The sequence below is a fragment of the Temnothorax nylanderi genome, unplaced genomic scaffold (genome assembly GCF_030848795.1).
Source record: "Temnothorax nylanderi isolate EJ_2023f unplaced genomic scaffold, tnyl_v1.0 TNYL_tig0251_pilon, whole genome shotgun sequence".
Taxonomy (NCBI): Eukaryota; Metazoa; Arthropoda; class Insecta; order Hymenoptera; family Formicidae; genus Temnothorax; species Temnothorax nylanderi.
Genome location: NW_027249313.1, coordinates 161,647 through 185,150, shown reverse-complemented (window position 1 = coordinate 185,150; position 23,504 = coordinate 161,647). Strand labels below are relative to the sequence as shown.

Genomic DNA, 23,504 nt, shown 5'->3' with positions numbered 1-23,504 from the left:
GTAAAAATTACAAAAGTGAGGAAATTCGCTAGAGTATCTACGATTTTATTTGTCAAAATCTAGTAAATCTGTTCATTTTTGTAATTTTCACCTCGTTTCAAGATACACAATCGACCTCCTGGACCACTCTCTCTCTTCTCTCTGCTGGAAAGCATCTTATTTACGCACGCGCGCACAAACACACGCACATCTACTCGCGCGACACACACACACACACACACAGATACACGACACCTACACTCGTTGTTTATGCAAAGCCACGGATCACCAGATCACCACGGATGATTCGGTGTTGCATGCGGAACTTTTAAGGATCGAAAACGATCGTCGTGGATTAAATAATCACACGAAAGATTCGATTTTATCGCTTTATCGAGGACAAGTAAGTAATTATGACGCAATTGCGTTATCGCGACACGCTATCGTGGCCGAAACGTAGACCGAAACAGGGCGGGGATGTTGTTCGGGATGTGCGTCAAATTTCGCAATCGGCATTCGCACGTTGATTGACGTATACGGACAACAGCCTTCGACACGAGATCCATCGTTTGTTTCATCGGGCGTATATACATACACAACAGTCTGATTCGCTCGAGTTTCGCGTTCTCTACCGTTTCGTTTTTCTTTTTTACGCGAAATTTTACGACCAAAAGCTGCAGCTGATCTCAAGCAGCCATCGACAAACCCCCTTTCTCTTAATTTGTCCCCGCGATGATTTATATTTTTAGCATCGCGCGTCACGTCTGAAATATAACGATAAACAACGCTATAGATCACTTTATTATCTAACATGGTCTTTCGTTTTCATGTAAATTAAATCATATAAATTGAAATACATCCTCACCTATCTAGATTTACATGTACTGTTTTAACGTATTATTGCAAAATCTTGGTACTGCTAAATTAATAAAATATGAAAATCCTTGAATATTTGGGCGTTGCATCATATCAAATTTCTCATATTGACAGCTAGAAGAACATCATGCATAAGAATGGACCGCCGCCACCTTATGAACCACCACCTTATGCGCCGCCTGCTTACTCCCAAAATGTGGGAGGCGTTCCTCCAGCTAGTCCGTTTACACCTGCGCAAACTTGTATGTTGAGAAGATATAGAATTTATATTAATTAATGAAAATTACTTGATTAATTGATGAAAATATACATGTTACTAATTGTATTCTCTGTGCTCTGTATTTTACAGATGCAAATGGGCCTACTATAGTTACGACTATTGTTCCGCTTGGACCACAGTCGACTCATACAATCTGTCCACATTGCCATGCTGAAATAGATACAACAACAAAAACTGAACCTGGCATGATCGCTTATATCTCAGGTGTTATTATAGCATTGCTGGGGTAATTATGATTAATATTTCGAGTTACATTGCGTTATATTTATATAGGTATAATTTATTGTAATGCACAATTTCTGTTTTATTTTATATTAGATGTTGGTTTGGTTGCTGCTTGATTCCATGTTGCATCGACGAATGCATGGACGTTCATCATACCTGTCCAAACTGTAAAGCTTATCTAGGACGTCATAGAAGATAAGTGGATTGTATTAGCATCCACGTGTTGCATTTGAATGTTGAAATATCTTTACGGTACTACTAATTCCAATGGATATACTAAACTTGATTTTGACATTGTACATTATTTTGACGGACAGCTTTTTGGTCAGAGAGTGATGATCTATAAAAGATGTAGCTCCAATTAGATCAATCTAGTTAAATCTTTATAACGAAATTAGTAGAAGAATGCACAGTATCTAAGTAATTATACAGTTCTATATAATTTTTTAATGTCTACAAGATAACATTGCACACAATTCATTATTATAAGGCACGGATTTTGTAAGAATATTTTTCATGTTTTTGCGTGAATTACGGAATTATGTGCAATTATGTGTAAGATTGTGGTAATTATGCAGAGATACGGACCTCTCTTCGATGACTTTGGCCTTAATGTTGTCTGTGTTAGCCCTGCCTGATGCTCTGGTGAAAATAAAAATCAGAGCGTAAGAGGAGAATGATAGAAGAGTAAACGAAACTTATAGGAAACATAAATTGGAATGCATCTTTTATGTTTCACTTCCAACTTACGTTTCCTAGAAATTTCGTTTACGTTTTTGTCACTTTCCGCTTACATTTGACTTACGCTCCGATTTTTATTTTCGCCAGGGTGCGAGTACACGTGTAATACAGGTACTCATATAAATATGGGTATTCGTATTTCGTATGATACAGGTATCCGTACGATACGGGTACAATACGGATACCCGCGTAATCGGTCTTCATTCGTATGCAACAAATGACATCAAGACTGCATGCACTTTGAATTTATTTAACTTTACCAGTGACTGTAGCATCTTGCGAACACAGTTTTAGCAAGCTCAACTTAATAAAGAATTATCTCCGTTCTGCGATAAACCAAGAAAGATTAACCAGCCTTGCATTATTATCAATAAAAAAAGTGGTTTTACACATAAATGTAGATGCAATAATAGACGAATTCGCTTTAGCCAAGGCAAGAAAAATAAAATTGTAACTTTTATAAATTTATACATTTATAAGTAATGTTTCCTATCTAAAAAAGACTAGTATACATTAAATCAGATGTTATTTTTTCTGGGAGGGGGGGGAGGGGGCGTCGATACAGATCTTTGCCAAGGGCGCAAAGGATCCTAGATACGCCTCTCTGTCAAGGTCACCCATCTGAGTGACCTGAAGGTTTTAGCTGTCGGTCATTGTTTATTAAAAAGTTATAAACAAAAAAGTTAAAAAAATCTAACGGTTTGTGTCAGAGCTAAGAGAAGTAATTTGTTGATATGTGTGTATAGACAGTACACACTTATCAACAAAGGGCTACCGTCCCTCCTCCACAAACAGGGGAGGATGGGGGTAGAACTTGGTTCGCGTAGAAAGTTGAAAACCCGAACCGTACAATGGCAGACCTCGTTTCGCTCTGTAAGCAGAGGTGGGGTGGATCTTGCTTCGTGTGGATGATTCTCTGGACAGCATTTTGTACTTTCCACGCAAAGCGATCTCCACTCCATCCCACCCCATCCCTGCTTACAGGGCGAAAAGAGGTCTGTCATTGTACGGTTTGGGTTTTCAACTTTCCACGCGAACCAAGGTTCACCCTCACCCACTTCCGCCTATATGTGTACTGTCTATACACACATATTAGCAAATTTACTTACAGACGATAGACCCTCATTCCGCGTACACGTGTGGGCAGGGAGGAGCTCCGCCGCCCACGCATTCAATAAATAATATTTACAATTATAATCATACAATTATGGTTAAAGCAGAGAATACTTTGTATAGTTTGTATTCATGCTTTTTAACATATAAAATTGTATACAGGGTGTTCCATTTTAAATGACGACCTCAAATATCTCTTGAATGACACATTTTAGAGCAAAATGTTTCAGAAAAAAGTTACAGGGTTCAAAAGGGGCCAATAGACGATCTTACTAGATTTTGGGTCCTGGCCCCGTGTTGGGCTCAGCAGGGCCCAAGTTAAATTTTTTAAATGGAAACCTTTATTTTTTATTGTACGAGCTTTTTCTACTAATTAATTTGAACAACTTTTGTCTAAAACTTTTTTATTTGCCTAATACTTTTTGAGATATTCAAGGCAAATTTGGTAATTTTTTCGATATTTAGCTTACCATATCTCGATAATTGTTTGTTGGAAGGAAAAATGATACAGGACTTTTTGACTTAATTTGGTCTGAAGAATAAGCTCTTGCAATAGTACCGTAACTTTTTTAAATACTTGTGTACCTATACATGAAAACTCTAAGGAGATGTCTACACGAGTATTTAAAAAAGTTGAGGTACTATTGCAACAGCATATTCTTGAGACCAAATTAAGTCAAAAAGTCCTGTACCACTTTTTCCTCCGACAAACAATTATCATAAGCTAAATATTGAAAAAGTTACCAAATTTTTCTTGAATATCTCAAAAAATATGAGGCAAATAAAAAAATATTTCAGACAAGTTGTTCAAATTAATTAGTAAAAAAAGATGGTACAAAAAAAATGGGGGTTTGAAAAATTTAACTTGGATTCTACTGGGCCAAACACGGTCTCCGAACCCAAAATCTAATAAGGCCAATCCTCTATTGGTCCCCTTTAAAACCTGTAACTTTTATCTAAAACATTTTCTTCTAAAATGTGTCATTCAAGAGATATATGAGGTCGTCATTTAAAATGCAACACTCTGTATGTACACAATTAAGAATTTAATTGACTATACTGGCAATGAGAGAGAGAGAGAGAGAGAGAGAGATAGAGAGATACTGGCAGCTCTCTCTCTCTCTCTCTCTCTCTCTCTCTCTCTCTCTCTCTCTCTCTCTCTCTCTCTCTCTCTCTCTCTCTCTCTCTCTCTCTCTCTCTCTCATTGCCAGCATAGTCAATTAAATTCTTAATTGTGTTATATTGACTGGCGAAGTAAATGTTACTTATTCACTCTGTATATACTTTTCTATACCAACTATTTATTGCTTTAACAAAAAGACTGTTCAATATATTAACGATTCACTGCTTTAAATGACTTTCCTTCGTTCATACATGTACATATACTATTTTCACATACGTATTAGTTGGTTTATGCCTTTTAATACTCAAAATAACTACTATATTTTTCAAACTTTTTTTATTAATAACTTTTTAATAAACAATGACCGACGGCTAAAACCTTCAGAAGGTCACTCAGAAGGTGACTTGACAACATATCAAGGTCAAGGTCATCGGAGGGTGGTCCGTATCTCTGCATAATTATCAAGATTTTTAGTAACAGAAAGCGTGTTCAAAAAACATTGTGTATAACTCGTGAAAAAGTGAGACTTCCATATCAATTTATGCTTCCAATATTAATAGCTATGACTTTTATTAATTTCTATTATTATTAATTATTAATATAGATATGTACTGTAAACTATCTGCAGCATTGATTTTTAAAGATTAATTTGTTATTAATCGTGATTTATGCCAGTTTTTGGCTCAAATGTCATTGTTTAGAACAAAACGTTAAGGTGACTATAAAATTGATAGGCAGCAATAATACACGCAGCTATCTTTACTCATTGAGCCGTCCAACTCTATAAATATAATTAATGATATCGTACGCATTGATAAATTTTTTCTAAAATATTATTTCGGTAAATTTAAACTAAATCACAACACAGTGGAGACCACTCCCAATTTTTTAGCGTAATTTATGCTAAAATACTTAGCTTTTATTGTTAGATTAGTTAGATCTTGATTTGAAAAGTCTTGATCTATTTCGTATACAATAAATCTATCTCGTATACAATATTTATATCATGAAAGTATACAGATTATCAAACGAAATTTGATGTTGATAACTTATGTTTTTATATCATTGACTCTACGTTTACACGGCGGCTCTCTGGTTTAATAGCTACCGTATACTATCCGATCCAAAATTTTCCTTCTTTTGATCATAATAATTATTTAGATATGAGCTTTTTCGATATTTGAACTACGATATTTGAAATTTATAGTATACAGTATATATCAAACATTGTTTCAAATGTTTAGAGTATCAAAATAGGTTCATATTTAAATGATCGTTATAATTAGAAAAGAAAAAATTTTGGATCGGATAATATACGGTAGTTACTAAATCGGATTACAACCCAAGCAGCATTTTGACGTCCGCCCGACGTTAAGATAAACACACTTAACGTTGGTATCCAACGTTTTCGCTACGTCGTTTCAACCCTCTTTTGCACTAATTTGGGGAATCAAATTTAGGTTGTACCAACGTTGGGATCCGACTTATAAAAGTTAAATTAAGGTTACATTTTTCCACCAGTTTTAACGTTGGTGTAAGTAATTTTTGTAAACTTTGATTTTGTACACTCTGCTAGACCTGAGGTTATTTTTTCACAACGTAATATTACGTGTAGTTTTCGTGCTTCCATTCAAACCATATGACGGCATTGGTGTAATAAATGTATCATAATACGTACTTATCAATTTGGCACAAATAAAATGGCTTTAGAGCAAAAATATAGTTTGCGCAGTCTTTGATACTATTGTAATTTTGCCATAAATACACGAACCCAGCACTGAAAATTTATAACGAAACCCACTTTATTGATAAATGTGGAAATAATAGGTCGAAATTAGACGAATCCCTTCTAAAATATTCCAATTTATTAAATATTCTATTAAATAACTAAAATTTTCAAAATGTAGATTTTTATTTTTTTTTATCAAAATTACTTTTAAAATAAACATGTTGTCAAAACTTTAACAACAGATATTATATAAATGCTTTAAATTGTTAATAAAGTGCGTTAAAAAATATAAATCTAAATATACTGGAAAATGGCGGATTATTTGCCTTCCTCTTTGAGGGATGAAAATGGCGAAGTCAGCGTTCCACACTATATCAAACTTTACGTAGTAAAAGGTGCGATAAATTCTACTAAGATTTGTCTTCTCGTATAAAATAATGAACTTTTTCAGACTTTTGCAAACTAAGTAGTATACCACTGTAGGCAAAATTGTACCTATATTGACTAAAAGTCTTAACAAGGTCGCCAAACTGACTTAACATGTCGATAAATAAGTATCGATTAGTTGAAAATTCTATACTAGATTTGCGAATGCGTCGTATATCTTAACCAAATCCGACCTATGCAATACCATCTATGGTGATCTAGGTTCTGGTTATGGTATAGCGTTAAGCGTAAGTCGGATTTACACTTATATCTCTACTCTCTTTTAGGCAGAATTTGTTACCATTTCTCGCGATTTCTTAACGTCAGTCAGAAATGACCACAGGCGACGTTTCACAACGTTAGCGTTTTACAACGTTTGATAACAAAACGTTGGTTTACGTTGGGAATTACGTATTGAAGTCGCTCGAAAAGTGTGGTGCAGAGTATAACGTCAGGCAAACGTTAACTATCTTAACGTCGGGTAATAGGACTTAAACTGTTTCAAATTTGACGTTGGGGAAATGATAAAAAAAGCACGTCGTAATTTTAACGTTAAGACAACGTCCAAAAAACGTTAGTATTATCTTTTAATTATAAGTTACATTTTATAATTTTCTTGGACCGCTTACAACGTTGTGATTAGTAGAAAAGTAGTCCTTAGTCGGAAAGTTAACCGAAAAATGCTGCTTGGGAAGCCGCTGTGTAAACGTAGTCATTGAATGGATAGCAGCTGATATATCACGTTTTGCTAGAAAGCTTTAGAAATCTCACACTCGTTTAAAAAGGAAAGATATATATATGTATATATATATATATATATATATATATATATATAATATTTAATTTTGCATATCTTACAAAAGCGACTGTAAACATTACTTTGATCAAATATCTTAATGCGTGCAAATAATAAGCTTAAAATGTCGTTTGACAAAATAAACTCGATATTATTGCGAGAGAAGAACTTGCGTTCATAACATAAAGTAATGGTAAAATAACGTTTAACAAGTGATATCGAGCTATCGAGAATTTGCTTATTTTTGCGCGTGTGTGCCTCAAATTAAACAAGACTTTATACACCTCCTGTGCTCTTATTGCAAGATAATTTCTATCTTGTAATGCTTATAAAAGAATGTTAACAATAAGAGAATATCAACTTGTACATCCATATATTTGATATATCTCTTTGTAAATTTTATCTTTGATACATGTAATATATTTGTAATATATTTAAACAGAAAAATTATAAACTTGATAACATTGTGCAATCTTAAAATTGTTTAAAGTGAATGTGAACAATAAATGAATATCAACTTGTGTCCACATATTAGAGTTCCTAAACTCTACACATATTTAATATTAGAGCTCCCGGTCAGAAACATGTTTTAAAATACACGGATACACGTGACACGTGTAGTCGTACGTACGACGCAGCCACCTATAATGCCTGATGGCTGCCTATTGGAAATTCAGAAGTCATGGGCAGAATGCAGATACTATAGCGCATGCGCATATGGCTTCGGCATTCTACCCCTGGCTCCTGCAATTATATTCTTTCACCTTAAAGCCGTGATCAGACTACGGATTGAGATTGAGATTGGATTGAAATTTGACCAATTAGAGCAAAGTTTACTAAACTTGAAGTTTTCTTTATTCTGATTGATTAAATTTCAATCCAATCTCAATCCCAATCCGTAGTCTGATCACGGCTTTAAGGCCATTGCACGTAACAAAGTTTTAGTCGTAATCGTAAGGCCGTAAGAAAATAGATCAATCACACTCGATTATTCTTCGAGCTCAAGGAGAATAATCAACTGTGATTGGCCTATTTTCTTACGGCCTTACGATTATGACTAAAACTTTGTTACGTGCAATGGCCTTTAAGGTCAATCCAGACAAACTTGCATAGGTGCATATAAGCATATGCATAAAAGGAATGGATTGGTCTATTTCCTTATGCACATGTATATGGACCAATCAATTTTCTTATGCTTATGTTTATGCGCTATGCAAGTTTATCTGGATAGACCTTTACGCATTATGCGTTAGTGCCTGTCTACAATAGGTGTTTTAAGCCCTAAGAAATTGACCAATCACAGTCAATTCTTCTCTTCAAATTCAACTGTGATTGAACAATTTCTTAAGGCTTAGGGCTTAAGGGTCGGCAGGAGACACGGTGGAGACCTCTGTCGGGTTGGCTTAGCTGCGACTCGCTGCGAGTCCGTATTTTATTTATTATAAATTTTTAAGAGCAAAAATGCAAAATCGGGCTCTTTACCTCTCTGCATTATTATATAAAGAGTATATAAAAAAAAATTCACGAATCTATGTAACTTATTTTATGAGAAATCTGAATATTACGAATCCGTAATTCGTAATATCCATATTTCTCATAAAATAAGTTACATAGATTCGTGAATTTTTTTTTATATACTCTTTATATAATAATGTAGGGAGGTAAAGAGCCCGATTTTGCATTTTTGCTCTTAAAAATTTATAATAAATAAAATAGGAGTTAAAGTGCAGTTTAACGTGCACTTAGTGCATAAAGTGCACCTGAGTGTACCTGAGTTTGCCTGGGTCTCCTGCCGACCCTTAAAACACCTATTGTAGACCGGGACTTATGCAGAAATGTGTGCTCCCCGCTAAGGCCCAGTTCAACAGTGGCCAGTTAGCTTAACTAGTAGTTAAGTAGTGATGCCGACCACTGAAACAAAATTCGGTAAGCTGTTTACAAGGTTAGATTTTGACAAGTTGCATTTTCGCAAAATACATAAGTGAAATATTGTGACAATATATACACATATATATTGAACACTGAAATAATTAATTTCCAGCTTTGTTCTCATTACGATATCTCATCGTATAACGAAAATGGATATCAAAACAAACCGAATACGAGCACCAAATTTTTCTCAAGATGAAAAACTGATACTTGTATCATTAATAAAAAAAATACAAATTAATAATAGAAAATAAGCGGACTGATGCTGTGAGTGTTAGATACAAAGAAGAGGCTTGGCTCAAGATATTAGAGAAATATAATCAGCAAAGCAATTGTCGTCCTCGCGACTTAGGAAACATTAAAAAAAAACATAAAACAACAATAAACAAAAATATTATATGATATTGACAAAACTGAAAAACACTTGTGTGATTTGGATCATCATTCTCTAATCATCATCTAGTAGATTTATTACAGTTGATGGTGTTCCTACATCATTTGGTTTGTCAGAATCAAACGGATTGATCAATCCATCGATGGATGGCCCAATTATTTCGTAAATGGCATCGGCCACAACATCAGTCACAATATTTCAAGATCCACCACCTAACAAATATATATGATAAAAATAAATTCTTGCTCGTAATCAAAAGCGCCTAAATAATTGAATGTTAATTAAATTACCTGTGAGATATGTTTCTCTTTTATTTTTTGCATACAACTTCTTGGCGTCCTTCTTAGCATTGATCCAGAAGTTTTTTAGGGCCGGTATTCATAGTCGGTTCTTATATTTAAGACCGTCTTAAGTACGATCTTAAGATGTTATGAACCAATCACAGAGCCATATTAGCATCTTAAGACGTTACTTAAGACGGTCTTGAAATAAGAACCGACTATGAATACCGGCCCTAAAAAACTTCTGGATCAATGCTAAGAAGGACGCCAAGAAGTTGTATGCAAAAAATAAAAGAGAAACATATCTCACAGGTAATTTAATTAACATTCAATTATTTAGGCGCTTTTGATTACGAGCAAGAATTTATTTTTATCATATATATTTGTTAGGTGGTGGATCCTCAAATATTGTGACTGATGTTGTGGCCGATGCCATTTACGAAATAATTGGGCCATCCATCGATGGATTGATCAATCCGTTTGATTCTGACAAACCAAATGATGTAGGAACACCATCAACTGTAATAAATCTACTAGATGATGATTAGAGAATAATGATCCAAATCACACAAGTGTTTTTCAGGTTTGTCAATATCATATAATATTTTTGTTTATTGTTGTTTTACATATAGAATCTTATACTATTTTAATGAGATACAACAATTTTCAGCATTTAGTAAAAAGCAGAGAATTGAACAGTTGGGCGGAATATAATCCTCAAAAATTGAAAACAATCATCAGTCCTCCGCTTTCCAATGCAAAAAAAAGGTATCCAGTGTAAATATAAGCGTCCAAAAACGGTCGAGTCAAACAGTTCCAACGAAGAAACATTGAATCTTATGGAGACAAAAACAGCACTAGCAAAGTTCATGCTGAAGAACATTAAAGCTAAGCAGCGAATTGAAACAAAAATACTAAAAAGAAAACTCGAAAAAGAGCAACTTGCAGTTAAATTACTTAAAATAAAATGTAGAAAGGCGAATAGAGAAGAGCCTGTTTCTTCCTATTCAGATAGTATGTTGTCATCTGAATCTTCAGAAGAGATTCTTCTTTAACCTACATGTACATATGAACGGGCAAAAAAGACGTACTAATGGTGATAAGAGAAATTAATTAATGTTTAGTTTTTTTGTTAATTTAGTACGTATTCCATGGCAATAATTGTGGGCTGTGTCAATAGAAAACAATGTACCTATGCGATTAATGATGCATTAAGTTATTTTTTTTTTTTATTGTCATTGATTACGCATATACATATATTTCATGACAATAATTGTGGGCTGTGTCAATAGAAACGTTAAAACGATGTGGCTATGCGATTAATGATGCATTAAGTTATTTTATTTTTTTTATTGTCATTGATTACGCATATACATATATTTCATGACAATAATTGTGAACTGTGTTAATAGAAATATAAAAACAACGTTTGTGCGATCAATGACGTATATTAAGTTATTTTTTTTTTAATTCTTGTCATTGCGTATATATATTTTTTTAATAAATAAAAAATATGAGCTGTGTTAATAGAAACAGGTTTTCCATATGACTTTGCGTCTCCGTTTGTTCATTATAATAAGCTGCAAAATTATTAATGCGTTATTTCATAATATCTTTGATTAAACAAAAATAGAAATAAAAATATATACTTATGCTATATCAACTGTATAGTATAATTACCTCTGGAAATAATTGTCTATCATATGTTGTCTCGCATCATTCCTTTCGCCAGGCAAATCTATATCGCGAATCTGTGGTATCTCATCGTACACGATTTCATTGATCAGTAGATCTGGCGGCCTGGCTTGCCTTGCGATGTTATGTAGTACCGCGGTCGCTACAATTACTGGTAATGTTCGTTCAACAGTAAAGAAACGAGAACCGATGTTGAGTACGGCAAATTTTCGACTCATATGCCGAATGTGCGTTCTACTACACACCGTGTGCGAATTTGAGCTTTATTATATAATTGTTCAGCAGGTGTCACTGGATTATTCAGAGGTGTCATGAGATAGGGCAGATTTGGGTAACCGGAATCTCCAAGTAAAATTCCATCACCAAATCTCCCAGCTTCAAATAAAGCTTTTATTCGCGAATTATTGAATATGGTGGAGTCATGAATCGCTCCAGGCCAGCGCGCTACAATGTCGATAAATTCTAATCGTGCATTTATCACAGCTTGCACATTTATCGAAAAATAGCCCTTTCTATTTCGATATAACTCTGCGTTTTCTCCACCTGATACAAATAAAACAAAAATTCAATTAAATGTATTAATCAAATATGAATCATTGTGCGATACATATGAATGTTTAGCAGAGAGTAAGATATAAGGAGACCGATCTCCGTACTATGAAAGTGGTCAATTTTTGGGCGAAAGTTGGTGGCGCTGGTGTTCCAAAAACGGTACCCTCGCTGCTGGTGACAGGCGGCTGAACAAAATTACGCGATACGTAAGGTTGGAATTTTACTACATTGAAGTACACTGAGAAAAAAATCAATTACATGTGCTATCACGGGGTGCCAAAAACATAAGTAATTAATTCAATTGTATTATTATTAGACCCAAATATCCGGATTATTAAACCAATAACTTAATTATTATTATTAGATCCAATTATTAAAAAAATAATTTAATTATTGATTTAATAAATCCAGATATTGGATGTAATAATAATACAATTGAATAAACTACTTATGTGTTTGGCACCCCGTGATAGCACTTTAATTGAAGCAACAGCTTTTTTTCTCAGTGTATAAGAAAAGTGAGTTAAAAAGTGAGTTATAATTGAGAAAGTGAGTTATAATAGTGAATTTTAATGAATTATTATGGCTATGTTCAATAGAACAAAAATAGATTTGTAAATAACATTATTAATCGAAACTACGAAATAGGGGAGACCGGAGCTAGACCGTTAGTTTTTTTTCGGTGCCGATTTTTAACAACAAAATAAATAATTGTAGTTAAACGTGGTATACCACTGTAAAGAGTGAACCTTTAGCTACAAAATTTATACAGGAAATTTTTATCTACGTCGCTTTGTTTAACCGGTACATACCAAAAACGACAACGGTGCAAAAATTGAAATCTCAAAAATGCCGGAGTTGAACCGCCACCCCCCGGGGTTAATCCGTTACACTGCATTTTCAATACATATACGTACATCTAATCCTGAAAAATGATAGGATACATTTTAATAATTGTTTTTTAAGAGAAAAATAAAAATTTATTTCAAATTTTTATGCGAAACATTAAAAAATAATTGTTTTACCTATTCCATAAAACAATTTAGGCACGTGCATACAGAGGTTAACCAAATCGTAAACTCCCCAACGGCACGTCACATTGTCAACGCGGGCAACCACGGGGAACACGCGTGACGGCGTTCCGGTGCCATAGGATCAGCGCGGACCCTCGAGCAACCTAACCAAGCCGCGTTTCTCGCGGGTGAGCGATAAATAGCGACAGGGGGGTTAGAAAAGCTCGCGGTGGAGCGCGACCATTTTACCGTCTCGACAGCGTCCTCGCGCCGATTCCTTGACGCGCCGACGACGACGACGACGACGGCCACGACCACCACGACGACGACGGCCACGACCACCACCACGACGACGACGACGACGACGACGACGACGATGACCACCACCGACACCACCACCACTACAACGGCGGCGACAATGACGCCGAGACGATGCGGCGAACGCTGGACGATGCGGTCGCACGCGCGACTGTCACTGACACAACGACCAACAACGACGATCTACCGCGCGCGCGACATGTCAACTCTCGCGCCGAAATCGCGGGATCTCAGAGCCGTGCCGTGTCTCGCCGTACCTCGCCGACGTGCCGTGAGCGCGAGCGATCTCGAAAACAACGGTCCGCCATCTTTTCGGTCGGCCAAAACACCCGTTTTGCGACGATACGTGCGTACCGTTTCCCTCCTACACAAACTGACGCACGTGCAAGGGAAGACAGAATCACGCTCGAGGGAAACCTAACCTAAAATCGCCGTGAGCTGAAGTCTTGCGCCCGGCGCGCCACAGTGACGAGACTGGCTGACCAGCCCCGGGTGCTTACTGGCGGATAAGCCCCAAACATAAGTTTCAGGTTTGATCGCCCACGAAATATTAGACATCAACGATAATGAAAAAACTACACTGGATTCGTGTTCAGCATGCATTACTCTTTATAATCACGTACCTCGAGATTTGGAGAGCAAATATTATTGCAGATATTACAATATTTCCACGCGCAGAAAATTTCACTTTTACCTTCCGAAAACACGTTTGCCCTCGTAAAAATCATAACACGGCAGGTAACCTGCCGAAACTCCGTTGGTCACATGGGTACCATAAGCAGCGTTTACAATGTTAATAGCGAGTTCGCACAATATACAGGTTCCGAGATATTTGATTTGGCGGATTTACCCCGTTAGCGGTCTAGCCCCGGTCTCCCCTACTGTGCTGTGGTATAATAATAATCATGTAATAATTCTAGGTAGGCTAATTCTTGATAGGCTTAGGTTTTTCATTCCCAATTTTTTGTACTTTGTTCTTTGCGAACGATAGCCAGTTTTGCACTCCGGCACAAAACAAGACATTTCAATACTTTTCACTTTCAATAAATTATACGAATTATACGAATATTACGTAAATCTGATCGGTCTTATGGCTGATGGCAGAGAACGAGGAATAAAACGTAAACGTTTCGACGCACTAAAAAAATTTTTATATAAAAACATCTAAATATGTATAATTATATAATATTATATATATAATATATTATATAAAATATGTCTGTACATATACAGGGTGTATCAGAATGTTTGGTACTTTTTTCATATTTAGATAGAGCGAGCCAAACTGAGTCGAAAAGTCATGTACCATTTTGCAATTTTCGCAATAGTTGATGAGTTATTAATGATTAAAAATCGCCGTATTGGCCCGGCCCACCGCCAAATTCAAGCGCGCGGCGAGATGCGGCCGCCCCGCGGTCGGCGCGCGGGCAGTTGTTTACTTCAAGCGGCACGAGCGGCGCGTAACGCCGGGCCCCCGTCCTGAGCGATGATAGTTTCTCGCCTTTTTTAAATAGAAATAAAATTTTCTAACAACATAGAAAAATTTTTTGTGCGTACTTATGTACATACGTGTGTACATGCATACACAGTAAAATATCAATTGTACTGCTTAAAAAAGCGATTACTCAATTTACTTTTTTTCTGTTAGTAAGTAACGGTTGTCTTTAAGAAAGAATATTTTCTTGATAATAGTCTTAAAATGTACAAATTTTAGAAAGAGTCTTTATCATGTACTCGAAAGAAGAATTTATACTCCTTCAAAGAACATAATAAAATTTTATTAAAGAAAAGTCAAAATAATAAATAAAGTAATATGAGGACCCTCGAGATTATAAAATAGGAGAAGTCAAGGCTATGACGGTCAGACGCAGATCACAGTGCGTAATATCAGAAATAACTGATTTATTCGTCGTTTTGATACATTACATCGATCCGTACGTTTCGGCTCAGCTTTGAGCCATCTTCAGCGGTAGTTACAGAAGTTAAGTTACACGTTCTCCGTACCGTATGGTGAGTTTACTGATTCAAAGTATCAGAAACATAGACCAATTGATCCATATCTGTAAATTTGTTCAATTAATGTTGAGATATTAAAAAGATCTCTTAGGAAACTCACCATTCGGTCTGAAAAACGTGGAATACAGAGCCATGTACATACATAATGAATACTCTCTGCGAGAAGACTTGACGATCTTGTCGACACGACACACAATGATATGAAAGGTCTTGCAAGAAGAGGCATGTCGTAGGTCAACACACCGGCGAGGATTATAACATAGCACGATTTGACACCGTCTCAAAATGACACGGATTTTTTGCATCATGCATATGTCACGGTTTTGAGCAAATTGTAATCCATGCTCATGAACTTGGTCGTTGGCAAATCGGGGTTTTACTATTGGTACATGCAATATTGTGACGGTGTCAAATCGTGCTTTGTTATAATCCTCGCCGATGTGTTGACCTACGACATGCCTCTTCTTGCAAGACCTTTCATATCATTGTGTGTCGTGTCGACAAGATCGTCAAGTCTTCTCGCAGAGAGTATTCATTATGTACATGGCTCTGTATTCCACGGTTTTCAGACCGAATGGTGAGTTTCCTAAGGGATCTTTTTAATATCTCAACATTATTTGAACAAATTTACAGATATGGATCAATTGATCTATGTTTCTGATACTTTGAATCAGTAAACTCACCATACGGTACGGAGAACGTGTAACTTAACTTGTGTAACTACCGCTGAAGATGGCTCAAAGCTGAGCCGAAACGTACGGATCGATGTAATGTATCAAAACGACGAATAAATCAGTTATTTCTGATATTACGCACTGTGATCTGCGTCTGACCGTCATAGCCTTGACTTCTCCTATTTTATAATCTCGAGGGTCCTCATATTACTTTATTTATTATTTTGACTTTTCTTTAATAAAATTTTATTATGTTCTTTGAAGGAGTATAAATTCTTCTTTCGAGTACATGATAAAGACTCTTTCTAAAATTTGTACATTTTAAGACTATTATCAAGAAAATATTCTTTCTTAAAGACAACCGTTACTTACTAACAGAAAAAAAGTAAATTGAGTAATCGCTTTTTTAAGCAGTACAATTGATATTTTACTGTGTATGCATGTACACACGTATGTACATAAGTACGCACAAAAAATTTTTCTATGTTGTTAGAAAATTTTATTTCTATTTAAAAAAGGCGAGAAACTATCATCGCTCAGGACGGGGGCCCGGCGTTACGCGCCGCTCGTGCCGCTTGAAGTAAACAACTGCCCGCGCGCCGACCGCGGGGCGGCCGCATCTCGCCGCGCGCTTGGATTTGGCGGTGGGCCGGGCCAATACGGCGATTTTTAATCATTAATAACTCATCAACTATTGCGAAAATTGCAAAATGGTACATGACTTTTCGACTCAGTTTGGCTCGCTCTATCTAAATATGAAAAAAGTACCAAACATTCTGATACACCCTGTATGTCCATACTATGTTTCTTTTTCTTTTGTATAATCTCTGTTCGTATGTACAAGACAAATAATAAGAAAAAGAATTAGAAAATAATTAAAAGGATAATTTTTGCATTTTTTTTCAAAAAAATAAAGTCTGCAAATGTGAAAAATTTGTTCATATATAATCATATTTTATATACATTATTACATTTATATATGATTATATATGATTATATATAGGCAAAAAATGGACAATGCAAAAATTATTCTTTTAATTATTTTTTAATTCTTTTTCTTATTATTTTTCTTGTACAATATAAACAGAGATTATACAAGAGAAAAAAAAACTTATATGGACATATTTTATATAATATTTTATATAATATTATATAATTATATATATTTAAATATTGTTTTATATAAAAAATTTTTTACCGTGACGTGTCGGCACGTACTGTCGTCGCCAAAGTTGACACTTGAACATTGAAACGGATCGTCACGTGACCCACCAATGATGGAACACAAGCGCTGCGAGTGGTAACATTTAACACTCAACTTTCGCCCAAAATCAGGCCAGGTTTTTGCGGGTAGCCAAGTATGGAGATCGGTCTCCTTATATCTTACTCCCTGGTATTTAGTTACCATATGATTGGACTCGTACGTGCTTACAATCTATAGCTCCTATGACTCGAATGAAGCCAGAAACTTCAAAAAATTCCTTTTGAGCTTGGCGTATTTAGTCAGGCTGTGCAGGAAATGTAATAAAATCCTCACTCAAAGTTGCAATTGCTTGGGAAACGCGATGCACAATCGTATGAGCCGAAACTTTACTTATTCCGCAGAAATCTCCCACCCTGATAAAAAATAATCCATCAGTTGCGTAGAATCTCAGTGCAACCAGTAACTGGATAATTGGAGAAATGGCATAATTCCTATATATATATATATATATATATATATATAAGATAATAAATATCATTATTGAAGATAATGAATCATTAAGTCAAATACTTTTCAAGCATTTTATCATAGAACCATATGTTTATAGTTTTATATACATACCAGTTAGTAAAATGTTCTAATTGGTGATGAATCCTATTGAGCAACATAGTAGCACTCTGCTTTGATAATCGGAAACGATTAACAAATGCATTTTCATCTAATTCCTCAAAATAATTGATGCGCAGTCTAATTCTATGTTGTAATTGCAAAATTCTTGGAACTCTTGCGCCTTGCTCCATTTCCTCATCGTCATCCTCATTATATAATAAATCCCACAGTCTTTGCATGCTGATACTAAAAAATATAATACATTTTCAAATTTTTTGTTACGAATTAATTTTTACATCCATTCATGCTGTTTCTCTAAAATACAATTGAAACTGACTATTGACTTACATTTTAATACGACGTTATATTGCAGTATTCTCAGAATGTTATTTCCTATTTTTATTAACAGCAAAAAAACAATAATCAAACAATATATATACCTTTGCTAATATAATAATGAAAAAATGGAATAAAAATATTAAATATAAGGTCTGTTCTTTACAACTGAACTGGCTGCACTAGTTCAGAGTTCATCCTTTTCCTTCCAATGTGGTGTAAAAAAGATAAACTCTGAACTCTAAACTAGTGCAGCCAGTTCAGCTGCAAAGAACAGACCTGTAGTAAAAATAAATCACATTTATTTACAAAATTTATATATTTTCAATATTGTCAAAATCTAACCTTGTAAACAGCTTACCGAATTTTGTTAAAATCTAACCTTATAAACAGCTCACCGAATTTTGTTTTAGTGGTTGGCATCACTACTTAACTACTAGTTAAGCTAACTGGCCACTGTTGAACTGGAGCCCTATTTTCGAATCGTTTTCATGAAACTCGCATGCGAAATTCAATGCTTTTCAAATAGAAAGTCGCATACGAAAATCATTAAGGCAGGCTCGAGAATACGGTCCCTGGGCCTTTAGGGTGAGATTTCATGGGCAGTGAAATGCTGTTGCAGTGAATTCGTATCCCTGGTAAAAATTACCGTTAGAAACGGATAGAAATGGAAAGAAACGCATAGTAAAACAGCCGTTTCTGAAGCCTTGTGTACACGATACTAGAAATCGGTCCGAGTTTCGGTTTAAGCCAATCAACTTGCAGCTCTTACAGAAAAGCGGCAGTTTCATTGGCTTAAACCGAAACTCGGACCGATTTCTAGTATCGTGTACACAAGGCTTAACTGTTTTACTATGCGTTTCTTTCCATTTCTATCCGTTTCTAACGGTAATTTTTACCAGGGATGTATTTGGCCGGAAATGAACGTCTTTTTAAAGAATCTCTATATGAAATCGTTTGTATTTCGTATGAAGACTTTTGAAGTGCAATTGAAAAGGTTTGTGAGTTATTCGTTTAATTGTAATTAATTATTTATTTTTACACCATGCATTTAGCCGAAATAGATAAATTAATAAAAGTTTTTATATGGAATCGTTTGTATTTTGTATGAAGAGTTATGAAGTGTGATTAAAAAGGTTTGTGAGTCACCCAGATAATTTTAATTAAATATTTATAAACTCGGTAATTAGCCGAAATATAGATTTTTAGTTATTCATGTTAAAAGAAGAAGGCGCTAGTGTTCCCGAAGGTCCGTCTGCAGTCAGAATTAATATATATAAACGTTTTAAAAATTATTTTATACTGAAATAAATAAATATACAGGCTATAAGCCTGTATAGCTATAAGCGATAGTTGCTAATTGCGTTCCATCTTGAATTTTTTTACAGTCGTTTATTAGGATTGCCCTGCTTTTAAATTGAACGCTTTTAAATGTATTATTATTAAACTACTGATATCGATATATTATTAGTAATTTAATATTAAAGCTTGACAGAGTGACGTAAACTAATTCGCTCATAGTATTAACAAGTATTATGCGTTCAAATTCTCGAAAGCTATAGCTTCTTTACTATGCTCTCTATTTATGTCGATCGATTCGGATAAAAATCTCCGAAGTCTTTCTTTCTCTCGCGATATTCCTGATACATAATCCTAGAGTAAAACTGTACAAAAGCTCTATGAAAGTGGCGATATTTTTCAAGGATCTGGTTCGGCTCTTGGGGAAGGTGCGCATGTAGAAAGAGTACGTCAAGACAGTTTATCCTGCTAAATGGTTATCAATTCTCTATAAGTTCTGTATTGTTTACACATAAATTATAGAATATCTAAACGTTTCTTTTTTTTCGATGTCCTGCGAAATTGTACAATAGAGTTACAAATAAAAATAAAGCCACACTTTACGTATATTCAGTCTTTGCTAATGTTACATAATAACGTGCGAAAGAACTAACAGACTATTTAAGAGGCTATTTAAGAATTTTAATCAAGATACTGGAAGCATAAAACTGTTCAGCTAGCTTTACACAAGATATTGGTCTTCTTCTTTATGAAATCGTCAAATTATGATTATGATACATTTCTACATTATCACCAGCATCGAATCTAATCTTATTTATCGTGATACTCTTGAGAAACTGTTAATCCATTGTCTTGATAAACTCGATCGCGGCGCAGAACTGCGTCCACCAATATTGTTCCTCTCCCTCCAATCGATTCCCGTAAAAGCTGTCTACATATTGAACAGTCGATACAACGACGGCGGATTAGTCTGAAATTAAGCACACGTTAACAATCACTCTTCTTGCTAAAATCACATATTCTCTTTTCAATCGCATACCTTGATTATGACATAGACCAGCACGGGAGTCAGATCGTCGGCAGCAGGTATGCCTCTTTCCGACGCCATGGAGAGGAGATTCATGATGGTAGTCGCGCAACGAAATACACACTGCAACTTATCCCTAAGAGTCTTATACGCCGATATCACAGCCAATTCAGCCTGCGCCCATGACCAGGAACATTCGTAATGATAAACATTTGGAATGCGTAGGTCCTTGTGATTTGGAGTTACGACTTTCGCCAACTTTTTTATGTGATCCTGAAGAAGCTGGTCCCTATATACATCTCCATCTTCATTTAGATAGAGCGCATTGTGGTATACCCGTGCCATGACGGTTCTTTCCACCACAACTCTCGCCAAATCTAACTGGTTGGCGCTCGCCGCTGAAAGTAAGAAGTAAGTTCAGACGTCTCTGAGCACTCCGCTAAGATCAATTGCGAGATAAATAATTATATTCATGTACATTGCCAGATCGGATCGTTGTCCATTTCCGCGTGGACCTTTCCTAGAAAATTATCCACGAGATCCTGTTTCTCGTCAGCTAGCGTAAGCTTTTTAAACTCTTCGCAGAAACGCAGGAGGAAAGCCTCCTTTTTTCCCAAAAATACCCTCACACAAACGGATACAAGATGATTATTGATAGCATCCTGATCGCACTTAACTCGCACGCATAATCTGGAAAATATTATTATTAAACGGTTAACATCTTACATTTAAACATATTTTACATTTACTTATACATTACATACAAAGATGATATTTATATATAAACAGTACCTATCTAAGTGAGCTAATGTCGACAGCAATCCTTGACGACATCTGATTAAATATGCGATATAAGGAGATCGTTTTTGATAATCCTCTCGAAGTGATTTGAAGAGCTTTCTACATCCATCGTCATTAAATAGACGCACGCAACGTAAAATTTCATGAAGATGAGCTATTAATGCCCTATCCTGCAGGTTTATAGCTTCTGCCAATTGTAGTTGTAAAAACGCAACCAGTTCGTTTTCTTTCTGCGACCAACAATGTCTCTGTAATAAAATTTTATATGCCAATATTTGAACATTAAGTAATTAAGTAATCCATAAAAAAATCACACTTTGTTTTGTACGCCATGATTAAAAAATAATACAATAAATACCTCTGAAGTATTCCATGGAATGTGTTGAAGGTCAGCAGTGCTAAGTACTAAGTACCATACGTAATTTTCTTTTAGCATCCGCAAAAGCATAAGAGAGTTTTACATTATTCGGATCGATTGAAAGTCTTTCGTCTTCCACCTCTTTTGTACGGGACTGATTGCTTTCGACCGAGGCTGTATCGCTAGCTGCGCTTGGCTTTCTTCTGTATTTCGCTAATATATCATCGGTAGTATCTGAAATTAATCAAAAGAACAATTTATTACTGTCTAAAACTTGCAGGAAAACTTTTCCTTTTTTTTAGCATTACTTTCCGATTTATCTTCGATTCGATTCTACAAAACTATTAAAACAGAAACCGTTTATATTGTAACAAAATAATATACGATAATTGTTAATAGTTATTTATTAATATCTTACCGCCCGCGACATTACCGGATGATGTTACATCTTCCAACATAATCTTGCGTAATCTGTGCCTGCACACATCGACGCCGTCGCCACCAGCTTCTCGATCGAAACATCTGTCGTCCGTCACGCGGATTGCTTTACCTCTACGATTTCTCAATGACAATTTTAATTTACCAGGAGCATTCTCTGAACTTAGCTTGGCTTCAGTTTTGCCGTTTGCTATGACAGAACCCTTCTGCTGATGTTCCCCATCAAGCCTCACATTCTCTTCCTCCGCCTGAGTCTCCATTCGCGCGAAGAGCACGTTGATCATCTGCGTGAGAGTCGCATGGGCTGTTGTTTGATTCATCAGGTTGCGCGATGCCAAGTAAACGTTGTAAACAGTACGAATTGTTAACAATACCGTACCCTCGTGTATCTCCACATACTGGCTTGTCATTACAGTCAGCAAAGCTTTAATAATCTGCAGCTGCACACCCTCATCGGTCTGTAGACCGGTGAAGCAACCGTAAATTGTCTCGACAATGCGCACAATCAGCAGCTTGTTAGGCTCCGTTGAATCAGGCACATTGCCAGTGAGATGGCCATATGCGATTAACTTCTGCAGGCAGTCCAGTGCTGTGTCATCACAATCCGCGGTGACTTGCTCTGACATGCTAACTCAAATGGCAAGAAGTACTTCTCAGCGGTAATGACATTTGAGTCGCTCTTGGGCTATGGCAGGGCGTTTGAGATAACCTCTTCACCCTGCACAACTGGTACATCTTTGATCTCGTTACGGAGGTCCTCTGCAAGATGGAAATATATGAGTGACAAACTTAATTAGCAACTATCGCTTATAGCTACAGGCTTATTATAGCCTGTATATTTATTTATTTCAGTATAAAATAATTTTTAAAACGTTTATATTAATTATGACTGTAGACGGACCTTCGGGAACACTAGCGCCTTCTTCTTTTAACATGAATAACTAAAAATCTATATTTCGGCTAATTACCGAGTTTATAAATATTTAATTAAAATTATCTGGGTGACTCACAAACCTTTTTAATCACACTTCATAACTCTTCATACAAAATACAAACGATTCCATATAAAAACTTTTATTAATTTATCTATTTCGGCTAAATGCATGGTGTAAAAATAAATAATTAATTACAATTAAACGAATGACTCACAAACCTTTTCAATTGCACTTCAAAAGTCTTCATACGAAATACAAACGATTTCATATAGAGATTCTTTAAAAAGACGTTCATTTCCGGCTAAATACATACGAATGCAGCGAGCAGCAGTTTAGT

General features: G+C 35.6%; 3 protein-coding genes across 4 annotated transcripts; 1 reads left to right on the top strand and 2 right to left on the bottom strand.

Moving 5' to 3' along the window:
- Positions 1 to 220: 220 nt before the first annotated feature.
- On the top strand, positions 221 to 7,817 carry LOC139779960 (LITAF domain-containing protein). The gene is made up of 4 exons (XM_071718494.1): positions 221 to 382; positions 970 to 1,097; positions 1,205 to 1,361; positions 1,454 to 7,817. Exons 2-4 carry the CDS (start codon positions 983 to 985, stop codon positions 1,557 to 1,559), a joined length of 378 nt encoding a protein of 125 aa, XP_071574595.1. The 5' UTR covers positions 221 to 382; positions 970 to 982; the 3' UTR covers positions 1,560 to 7,817.
- Positions 7,818 to 11,092: 3,275 nt separating this feature from the next.
- Positions 11,093 to 17,659, bottom strand: LOC139779955 (putative nuclease HARBI1; the record flags this gene model as incomplete). Its single annotated transcript, XM_071718485.1, is given in 4 exon segments — positions 11,093 to 11,472; positions 11,573 to 11,804; positions 11,807 to 12,130; positions 17,566 to 17,659. Coding segments are annotated over 4 exon segments (660 nt in total), but the record flags the coding sequence as incomplete, so codon positions are not given.
- Positions 17,660 to 20,067: 2,408 nt separating this feature from the next.
- LOC139779947 (GTPase-activating protein and VPS9 domain-containing protein 1-like) lies at positions 20,068 to 23,483 on the bottom strand. Of its 2 annotated transcripts, none has more exons than XM_071718475.1 (7): positions 23,386 to 23,483; positions 22,213 to 22,991; positions 21,795 to 22,028; positions 21,428 to 21,684; positions 21,114 to 21,325; positions 20,648 to 21,033; positions 20,068 to 20,578 (listed from the first exon to the last, which is right to left on the bottom strand). In XM_071718475.1, the coding sequence occupies exons 3-7, from the start codon at positions 21,882 to 21,884 to the stop codon at positions 20,540 to 20,542; spliced, it is 984 nt and encodes a 327-aa protein (XP_071574576.1). In that variant the 5' UTR covers positions 21,885 to 22,028; positions 22,213 to 22,991; positions 23,386 to 23,483; the 3' UTR covers positions 20,068 to 20,539. The 2 variants fall into 2 exon arrangements, with proteins under 2 accessions (XP_071574576.1, XP_071574577.1); XM_071718476.1 differs by lacking the exon at positions 23,386 to 23,483 and adding an exon at positions 23,134 to 23,239.
- Between the last annotated feature and the right edge of the window lie 21 nt (positions 23,484 to 23,504).

Excerpts from the sequence above, each read along its gene's own strand:
- LOC139779947 (XM_071718475.1), bottom strand. The coding sequence starts at position 21,884 with ATGCTTTTGCGGATGCTAAAAGAAAATTACGTATGGTACTTAGTACTT. Across the intron at positions 21,685-21,794 it reads TTCCATGGAATACTTCAGAG|AGACATTGTTGGTCGCAGAA; the intron begins GTATTTATTGTA and ends ATTTTATTACAG. Across the intron at positions 21,326-21,427 it reads ACATTAGCTCACTTAGATAG|ATTATGCGTGCGAGTTAAGT; the intron begins GTACTGTTTATA and ends AATATTTTCCAG.
- LOC139779960 (XM_071718494.1), top strand. The coding sequence starts at position 983 with ATGCATAAGAATGGACCGCCGCCACCTTATGAACCACCACCTTATGCG. Across the intron at positions 1,098-1,204 it reads GTTTACACCTGCGCAAACTT|ATGCAAATGGGCCTACTATA; the intron begins GTATGTTGAGAA and ends TGTATTTTACAG. Across the intron at positions 1,362-1,453 it reads GTTATTATAGCATTGCTGGG|ATGTTGGTTTGGTTGCTGCT; the intron begins GTAATTATGATT and ends ATTTTATATTAG.